The sequence below is a fragment of the Balaenoptera physalus genome, assembly GCF_965194825.1.
Source record: "Balaenoptera physalus genome assembly, chromosome: 19".
NCBI classification, from domain to species: domain Eukaryota; kingdom Metazoa; phylum Chordata; class Mammalia; order Artiodactyla; family Balaenopteridae; genus Balaenoptera; species Balaenoptera physalus.
Window position 1 is genome coordinate 67412550 of NC_138900.1, and position 10049 is coordinate 67422598.

Sequence of the window (10049 nt, forward strand, 5' to 3'; positions counted from 1 at the left end):
TCCAGAGATTAGGGCCCAGCCTGGCCATCGCTCCCCGGCTGGGACGGTGTGCACCTGCTGATAAGGTGTGAGACGTTCCTGCGGCGGGAAGGGGGTGTCACAGGCAGGGCTCGGCACCCGCGGGGCCTCGGGCAGTGCCCGCTTGTCACAGCCTCTGCCTCTGTCCGCTTGCCACCCACAGGACCGGGCAGTAGCCAAGCTGTAGTGACAGTAACGAGAAAACAAGGGCCGAGGGACAAAGAGGCACCACCCCGCCAGCAAGGGTGGAGAGGACCCAGGCGGGTGCCTCCCGCACAGAGTGGAGACACGGGCCCAGCGTGTGTCTGTCGAGCTCAGTGTGTGAGCATGGAGCGTGTGCTAAGCTGAGCCGGCCGCAGGAGAGAGGAGGGAGCCAGACTGGACGCGGACAGGCCCCGAGGACCGCAGGCGGCTCGTCTGCCGGGGAGACCGCACAGGCCTCCCGGGAGGGTCACACAGGACGCTACACGCCAGGGCCTGGCTGTGCCCACTCGGGCGAGGCTGCACTTGCCAAAGCACCAGGTGTGCGTCCGACAGCGAGTCTGTCCTGTCCTGGGACTCGGGGTCTGACTCCGGGGAGCTTATCCTGAGTGGAACACTCAGAAGGGAAAGCAGGTGAGCACAGAGATGGTCACTGCGTCCCTGGGAACCCCAGGAACGGGGGTCTGGAGACTGGGACCGTCTCTGCAGCGGCTGAAAGGAATCCGCTTCATCCAACAGGTGTCCCAGGGGAGGCCACGCAGAAGGGCAGAGTGACAGTCCGACCGCAGGAGCGACACCAGGACAAGAGCCTGCATACGGTGGGACAGAGGCCCCAGAGGAGATCTGAGAGCGGGCAGAGGGCTGGGCAGGCAGCAGAGGAGGGGAGGGGAGGGGAGGGGAGGGGAGGGGAGGGAAGGGAAGGGGAGGGGAGGGAGGGGAGGGATGGGACGGGATGCGATGGGACGGGACGGGATGGGATGGGATGGGACGGGACGGGACGGGACGGGACGGGACGGGACGGGACAGAGGGCGAGCGGAGGGCACGGGCACGGGCAGGGCGGGGAGGAAGTGGGAAGGCCCAGCCCAGTGAGCGGAGCGGCCCACCCGCCAGGAAACACTCAGGGACCCCACGAGCCAGGCACCGGGTCACAGCCACCAGCTCGGGGGCACGGGAGAGGACGTCCCAGCCAGAAGCATCCGCGCTCACGGGACTTTGAATCAAAAACACCTGCTCTGAACTGAACCCCATAAAGAAGATGATTAGCTGTGAACTGGACACCATAAAGAAGACACTTAGGATCGTAGCCACAGGCAGGGAAAACCACGTGCGGTACAAACAGGTGCTAAAGAGCTTACAATCTCGAGTCCACAACAAACCCCCAGAGCCAGAAATAAAAAGACAGACAGTCCAATTTTTTTTAATGGGTGAAGGAGTCTTAGAGACACGTGCCAGAGAAGATGTCCAAGGTGATTAACATCATCGGCATCCGGGTAACAAAGACTGGAGTCGCGGGAGATGCCACTGCACGCCCCAAACCAGCTAAAATCAGAGGCCAACACCACGTGTGGCGAGGGTGTAGCGCCCTGGAGCGTCCCCTAAACGACAACCAGGAGGACAGATCGAAGCTTCCTTGCAGTGAACATGCGATGCCCGCAACCCAGCAACCCCACGGCCAGAAGTGAATGAAATCCAAGCGTGTGTCCGCGGAGACGCATGCGGCTAGCAGCCTCGCGCCTACCTGCCAGGCGCAACAGGTGATCGGATAAGCAAACGTGGCAGTGCGTTCAGGAGACCTTAGTCAGCACCAGAAAGAAGGAACCACCAGCACACAGAGTCACATCCCAGAGATGTGAAGGCACGGAAGGCAGCAGACACAGAAGTACACACCCCGGTGGTCCCTCGAGCACGGACTCCCCCAGTGCAGGCAAAACCGACCTGGGGAAAGAGGTCAGAGTCGAGGCGGGTGAGCGGGAGGGCAGAAACATTCTCCATCTCGTTTGGGGAGGTGGGCAGATGTGCTTGACTGTCAACCCACCAGACAGAACACGTAAGGCCCGACCCTTTACTGCGAGGGCCTGACGTCTCAGTGGAAAGCTCTACGCGTGGACTGTGCCGTCCTCCCCTGGGGGCTCTGTCGGGACCCCAGAGCCTACAGCAGGGCCTGGCACAGGCAGGTTCTCCAGACACGTTTGCCGAGCGAGTGACGCGTAGGAGGCGGCTGAGTGACCAAGCGTCTGGGAGGGAGGAGGGCAGCCACAGGAGGTGGTGGCAGGGGGACAGCCGGCAGGTTCCGGGGCGAGGACAAGCTGGGGGAGTTGGGAGACCAGATACAAGCTGGAGGTTGGTGGAGGAAGAGACGCAGCCAGAGGAACTGCGGGGGGGGGGGGGGTCACCCCAGACACTGACGTGAGTGGGGGCGGGGCTCCCGGGAGGCAGGAGTGTCACGGGCGAGAACTCTGCCCCCGGGGTGCTCATCTGTGACATGAAAAGCCACTAGTGCCCCCCTCTCAGGAGCGAATGTGCTGCTGGCAGCAGGCCGGAAAGTGAGTGGAGGCTCGTCCTGAGGGGCCCCCGTGGGCAGCTCTCGGATGTCCCGGGAAGGCCACTTGGCCATGGGATGCATCTGGACGCAGAGCCGCAAGCCTGGGGCTGGGTGTGCCGAGGCCCCTGTCTGTCCAGGCGGCGGGTGATGCTTGCGGACATGGGTGGAGGCTGCAGGGGGCTGGGGGACGGGGGGACGCTGAGGTAGAGAAACGATGCAGCGCTGTGTGCCCACGTGGCGGCCAGCTGGAGAGGACAGTCACCGCCGGCGGCCCACACCGGCACACGGGGACCGGGGCCTCGGCAGTGAGGGTGACCTGCCCCTCCGTGAAGCAGCCCAGGGACAACCCACCCCCCCCCAGCAGGGGAGACAGGTTCACGTGGCACAAAGCCCCTCAGAGCTCCTGGGCGTGTCCCGTGGTCACTACGATCCCTGGCCACCGACGGGGAGGAGAGGATGAAACAGCTGAGCTGGGGGTAGCGGCACAGACGGTTGAGTTTCCCTTTGAAAAGCTCCCGTTAATGCTGTTATGATGACGCCTTGTTTCAAATGGTGTTTTAACCGTAATCAGAAATCAAGTGAATGAGAGAGAGGGAGGCAGAACAGGACCCTGGGGCCCCGAGGGGAGGCTGGGGTGTGACTGGGGGCGGCCACAGGTCACAGGCCCTGGCAGTGCCAGGAGGTGAGAGCGCCCGAGGCCCAGGCCTGAGGCCGCTGAGGCTCCTGCTCGGAGGCCCCTGCCCGGGAGCCGGGCTGTGTCCGCTCCCGCTCTGCCCATGCAGACCCAGCCACGGCCCAGGCCACAATCACGGGCCTCTGGCTGCTCCCGCAGGCCCAAGGAATCTGTGCACATAGCAGTTCTGTTCTTTTGTTTTCCCCAGAGGATCCACGGGAGGCCACTGAAGGGCAGGGGAGGCGGGGAGAGCTGGGGGGACGGGCCCGGCCGGCACACCTGGGCACTGCCGGGGGCCTGAGAGGCGCGTCCCTCCCGCCTCAGCTCCCTGCATGGGATACGTCCCCCCACGCGGCCAGCGGTTAGGACCCCAGGATGGAGGCCCCGCCCACCCCGGCCCCCCCACCTGCTCTCAAGGACAGCAGCCCCCAGACCCCTCCCGCTCGGCGGAAGCCGCTGGGCCCGGTTCAGCCGCCCGTTCGCTGGCAAAGGAAACCACAGGAGGCAGCTGAGGTGGCCACGGTCCCTCTTTAGCCTGACCCCGGGGAAGGAGAAGAGGCCCGGCTATATATACTCACGGAGAAAAACAGCGTGCAGGTCGGAGCCTGGTAAACAGTCGGCCGTTACAGGCAACTAAAAATACTCCCTATAATTATGTTATTAAAACACACCAGAAAAATTGACCCGCCCCACTCGGCAAAGGCCCGAGACGGCACAGGGAAGCGCGGGCCACGCACGTCGGCCTGAGGGTGCCCTGGCGGCAGCGGGCGGCTGGGCTGGGCCGGGCGATGCCCATCGCAGTCGGCGGCTTTTACAGGGCTGCCTGCAGCGCCAGCCCCAGCCTTGCAGGCTCCTCTCCAGGGCAGAGGCTGCTGACCCCAGGCCACCCCAAGAAACGCTCTCACACGTGTCGGGGTGGGCGGGGGCGCTGCCGTGGCCCCAAAGACCCGCAGCCACCTAACCTCACAGGTGGGGACACAGCAACCTTGGGCCCCAGCCGCTGACCTGGGCCTTCCTTCTGAGAGCAGGAAAAAAGGATTAAAGAAGGAACTTAGTCTCATCTGACCCAACACTTCACTGTTTTATGACAAGTATTGATACATTACTTGTGTAATTAACACTAAATTAAAGAATCAAAATGGGGATGGGGGCGGGAGGGGGCGGGTCAAGCCTCAGGTCTCTCCGGCCCCGACTGTCCACTCGGCACTGCCCTGCCCTCTCCACCCCAACCCAACCCTCCGACTGGCCACCACGAGGGGATGGGGGCCCCCCAGCTACCAGGCCACCTGTTCCCCTCCTTCCACAGACGGTTGGACCCTGGAGGGCTGCACTGATCTGGAGCCTTGGATCTGCCATCCTGCCCCCTCCCCGGCCTGGCTGGCAACTTCTCTCCCTCCAGCAGACCAGCCTTGCTGGGTGCCCGCCTCCCCCCAGCCCCGCCCAGCCTGGACCTTGTTCTGTATGGCGTCACTGGCTGCACTGTGTTTCTTTCCCATCTGGGAAAGCGCAGCGTGAATAAATACGGCAAAGGCACTTACAGAACCAAGGCGCCGGGAGCTGCAGGGGACCCACACCTCCCTTTACAGCCAAGGAAACCTCGGCTTCCATTAGAGAGGAGAATGGGCCCAGCCCCTCCCATGCCCACCGCCACTGGCCCTGAACCAGAACCTAGACGCCTGCCCGGAGCACCGTCCCACGAGACCTGGGTGAGAGAATGCTTGAATGAACTCGGGGAAAGGTCCCACGTGAGCACGGGAATCTGAGCAGGCGGGTGTCACTCATGGTGGCTCTGGACACCATGCCTCCCCGCCTGGAAACGGCCTGTGGCCGGCGGGCAGCTCTGCACATTCAGGACCTGGTGGTGGGCGGCTCTTCCACTCGGCCCCCCAGGACTGCCCTGCCCTGCCCTGTCCAGGGACCAAGAGATCAGAAACCTGGGATCGGCCTTCAAGCTTTTATTGTCTTGTTTACAGGCAAGGAAACTGAGGCCCAGACAGAGGGGTGAGGGCCTGGCAGGTTCAGAGCGGGACAGATGCTGGTGCCACCCACAAGCCCCTCCAGCAAGGCCAGCCTCCCCCTCTCCTCCCTGAGACCTCCCACCCCAGGTTCTCCCACCCCGCCAGCAGGTGTGGGACTCACCTGCCCTGAGAAGGAAAAGATTTCACCCCCAGATTCATCCTTTCTCGCCTGTGTTCTAGTCCCCCAAGCCCCAGGTTCCTCATGCAGAAAACAGGCTTAACTCAACTCAGAGGGGTTCAAAGGTCAGGAGTGGGGCAGAGCTCACAGGCAGAGCACCGACCCCCCTGAAGAGAGCCTCAGGCTCCAGCTGCTGCGCAGCAGACACAGCGGCCCTCTGACCCACTTCTGTGACTCCTGGAGTCTGCAGCACGAGGAAGAATGACATTGCTTTGGTAACCAGGGGGAAAAAGTCTACAAACAGAAGAATCCACATAAAAAAAGTCTATATATTTCTAAAACAGATAACAAAGCAAAGACCAAGACTTCATTGAATTCTAAGGAAAAGGGGATTCCTGAGGACCAGGGTGGTCAAGAGTGGCTTCCTGTAGGAGGCAGCTCACACTGGGCCCTAAAGACTGTGCTGGTGGGGCAGAGCGGGGGCAGGGGATACCCTCGACCCCTGTAGGGGCCCTGCCACAGAAGGCAGTCCCCTGCAGCTGTGCTCAGAGCAGATGGGCCCCTTTCCCTCTCCATCTTTGAGCACCAAAAGTGTCAGAAGGAGAGACACTGCCCAGGAAGCAGCCCCAGGGACAGGATCTGAGACGCTTGTCACCCCGCCCCCCCCCCCCAATCAACACTGCCCCGCAGGACCCTTCCCACTGGGCCTGACTGCTGCTGGGATGGCCACCTGCAAGATGACCACAGATGACCTGTCCTCGGCTCCTGGGTCGACCCCAGCCCCTTCCCTGATCACGCACACTGAGCCCTCGGGTCCCGTCAACCGGGCACCCGAGTCCTGCGACTTATTCAGTTCTCGGAGGGGCTGCAGGAGGCCAAGTCTCCCCCACAAGGTGGCAGATGAAAGCGAGACCTACCCTCAGCTCTCGGGGCCTCTGAAAGGGGCGGCCCCAGGCTCACTGCCAGCCTGAGAGCCTAGCGGGGTGTCACCACCAGGGGGTGGGTAGGGAACTCCCAGGCCTGGGTTTCTAACAGGGCCCCGCTATCCCAGGCCTCTGTCTTCTCACTGCCTTCCTGCCAGCCTCACAGGGCTGTTAAGACGGTGATGGTGAAAACACGATAAAAAGGAGGAAGTGTCCCCATTCTAAACGGTGACACGGCAGTGACAATCAGGCTGGCGCAGGTGACGACGCTGGCGTGCGGTGGGCGTGTCCACGAGGCCGGAGCCCCATCCATCCCGCAGGCGGAAGCCATGTTGCCACCCTGCATGTGTTTCCCTGTCAGTGATACAGTTACTGCCTTCTAACCACCTGCCTTTGGGCTACAGTGTTGCTTTTGGGCTGCCCGTTAGGTCGAGTCGCGGGGCGGGTCCGTTCCGTGGGAATCACAAAGTGTTCTGTCCTGACGTCTCTCTAGAACCTTCCAGCTCTGGATCCTGACCCCCAGGGCTGCAGGGACCACAGGTGAGATGTCGAAGGCCGTCACCCTTCCTGGGGGGGCGGGGGGTGGCTAGGGAGTCTCTGCTGTGACGAGGTGGAGGTAGGATTTTGGGGGGCAAGGGGCACCCCAGGATGACCCAAACCCTCACTGCGGCCGCTGCCTGAGCCAGCACAGGCACAGGTCTGACCAATACCCTCTGACGGCCTCATCCAGCACCCACCACTCACTGGGAAACACCGCAGAACTAACCAACTCCACCAAAGCTCGTCACAGAGTGAGGAGCGCTCAGAAGGCAGCAGCCCAGCGAGGTCCCTCAGGAGCTGCCCAAGCCCGGACCCGAGAGCCGGCCTCCAGCCTCTCAGGTGTCACTGCGCAGGGCTCTTGGCCGGCTCTATATCACCCTCCCACAAAGCTCAAGAGAAAATATGGAAGGCCAAGCCCCACACCCAGACACAGAATCCATGAGGGGCATGGCCAGGGTGTCAGGGTTTTGATTAACAGACTTCATTTTGGGGACAGTTTTAGATTTACAGGAAAGCTGAGCCAAGTGCACAGAGAATGATTCATCAGGATGTGAACAGCTCTCAGGTGACTCCGATATGGCCCAGGTGGGAACCCTGAGCTAGTGCCGCCTCTGCATCCAGAGACCGAGAGACCTACCCTCCCCCGCCAAATCACCCACTTGGGTTACAGCCAAGAGCCCGAAGAACACAGATTAATTCTCGGGGTCAACAAACTCTGGCCCTGGGGCTGAGCCTGGCTCCACCACTTGTTCTGCTATAGTTCACAAGCTAGGAGTGGTGTTTACATTTTTTAATGGTTGGAAAAAATACCAGAAGAGCTCATGATGTGAAAATATTTACTATCCAGCCCATCACAGAAAAAGTCTGCTGACCCTGAATGCGTAGACTGCACCGTGTGGGGAGGCGCGCCCTTCAGGAGCGAGCGCCCACCCGCGCAAGCCTACCCAATTCCCCTCCTGGCTTCGCAGCCTAAGGAGGCTGCAGGTGTGCTGCGGGGCCGTCCGAGGCCAACCTGCCCCTTTGAGAAGCTTACCGGCTTCTGAGCCGGACGTCCAGCTGGGTCTGTTCTGCTAGCCTGTTAACGTCTACTCTCCAGAGGCACGAGGAGAAAGGCCGGCGGACCCTGCGCTCTCCCGAGCACATCCCGGACTGTCCTGTCCGTACAAGGCTGACTCAGACCCTCCTCCCTGACCTCAATGGTTTTCATTGATTCCTGTCCTGAAAATTTTCCCAAGTCTCACCACCTTTCTCTGCTACAAATCAAAACACAGTCTGTCTGGGAGCCGAGTGCAGGCTGCTCTGGGTCGCACATTCCTAGCCCACTTGGAGCCCGCTCCTACCTATAACAGAAGTTGGCAGATTCCACCTGGAGTGATTTCAGAGGCTCTGGAAAGGCTTTCAGCATAAAAACACCAACACCCACCATGGTCTGACAAGTTTTCACCCAACAGGCAGACTCACATTGCAAACCCTTCCATGTTTCCGTGAATTAATTTAATCAGACCACTTTCCAGCTCACACCCAGTAGAGAAAGCCCCAGTGGAGGGAGCGGAGGGCCAAGGGCCGGCCTGTGAAGGGTGAAGTGAGTCTCGGGCACTCTGCCCTGGGCACAGGGAGGCCAGGAGGGGTGCAGAGGGGAGGGGCCATGGAGCAACGGGAACCACAACTACAAGCTTTCCGGAAGGGACACCGATGACATGGCAAGCAGCGGACACTCGTGCCAGGGTTGCGGACCCTCAGCTCTGATACCAAGACCAGAGCCTTCTGCGGGGCATTCCCTCCCCCAGCCCGGGGCACAACCTGCCCGGCCCCTCTCGCAGCACTAGAGCCCAGCGGAGTAAGCCAGGACACCAGGGCGGCAGGGAGGAACCCCAACTGTGTTTACCAGAGCATGGGCCTGCCCTAGTCCGGCTGGGGGGTGGGGACGGGAAGGGGAAGAGTGAGGGGGGCCGAGCCCAGGGCACAACGCCGTTAGAGCCTCCGGAGGCTCCAGATTAAACAGCTCCAGGCAGGAAGCCCGCCTTCTCCCAGATTGGTCAGGAAGTCGTGATGCAAATTTGAGTTTTGTTTTTTTTTTTAAACACGAAAGAGAAAAAAGAGATTCGTGCCCCCCTCACCGACGCCCCAGCCCCTCACATAGGAGCCGACATTCCCCCACCCTCGTGCCCCTACTCTCAGCGCCCCAGGGCGTAGGCACGAGCCGCCCTCTCCGGGGGTCGCTCGCCGCCCGCCCCTGTGGCCGCCCGGGTGCCATCTGCCCGCCACCCCGCCGCCGCCCTCCCAGCCTGGCGCTGGGACGGGGCCCCGGCCTCCCCGGCGCTCTCATGCTTCTGGAATGCGGGCGCCCAGGGCCGCGCGCGTCCCGGGGAATCTCCGCGCCCGCCCGCCCGCGCACGGTCCTCGCCCCGCCAGCCTCGCTGGGCGGCCGGGCCGGAAACCGGGAGCGGGGACGTAGACCCCGTCCCAGACCAGAGCCCGCCGCGCACGCCCCCACTCACCAGCCAGGAGCGCGAAGGGCAGCAGCAGCCAGTAGAGGACGGCGCCGAGCACGTGCGGCTCCATGCCCGAGGGGCCCGCGGGGCCGGCCCGGGGTCGCTCGGCCGCCGCGGCGCTAAAGGGCGGCGCTGGGGAGCCGCGGCCGGCGCATGGCGCACAGGGCGGGTCGCCGCACGTGCCGCGCGCAGTGGCCAGGACCCCGGCTGGTCGGTGGGGACACGAGCGCCTCCGCGCCCCCCTGGTCCTCCTCCTAGGCCCGGGGTCCGCCGCGCCCCGCCGGTGCCAACGGCTGGGGCCCGCGCTCGCTCCGGTGTCAACCCTGCGCCGCAGCGGAGCGCAGGGCACAGCTCTCGGCGGCTCGCGGAAGCCGAGCAGGGCAGGACGCGGCTCAGCAGCTCCCTCCCCTCAGCCCGCCCGCGGGCCTTTATAAGCTCGGCCCCCGCCCTCCCGGCGTGCCCGCCCCCGCGCCTTCCCGACGGCCCGGCACGCCCCGGCACCCCCCAGCACCCGCTCCGCCGCTCCGTGCTGCCCGCGCCCCCCACCAGCCCTCCCGGCCGGGGCCGGCCAGCGGGGACCGGGGACCCCCGTGCGGCGCACTCCCCGAGAAGACCTCCACCCTCAACAGCCTTGGCGCTGCCGCTCGGAGTCGCGTGGGGGCGGGCGGGGGCCGCTTCTCCCCCAGCGGTCCCGGCCCGGAGGGCTCAAGAAAGGGTCCCTGTCGCCGGGCTTCCGCGGCAG

General features: G+C 63.4%; 1 protein-coding gene and 1 long non-coding RNA gene across 2 annotated transcripts in view; both read right to left on the bottom strand.

The window, feature by feature from the left end:
* PIEZO1 (piezo type mechanosensitive ion channel component 1 (Er blood group)) overlaps positions 1–9724 on the bottom strand; it is a 55130-nt gene extending 45406 nt beyond the window's left edge. The window contains exon 1 of the mRNA XM_082437156.1: positions 9314–9724. Within this exon, the coding sequence (XP_082293282.1) occupies positions 9314–9377 (64 nt within the window). The 5' untranslated portion in view covers positions 9378–9724. The remainder of the gene's footprint in view (positions 1–9313) is intronic.
* LOC309648525 lies at positions 1403–3582 on the bottom strand. The gene is made up of 2 exons (XR_014256699.1): positions 2037–3582; positions 1403–1936 (listed from the first exon to the last, which is right to left on the bottom strand). It is a non-coding gene; the product is annotated as an uncharacterized lncRNA (long non-coding RNA).
* Positions 9725–10049: the final 325 nt, after the last annotated feature.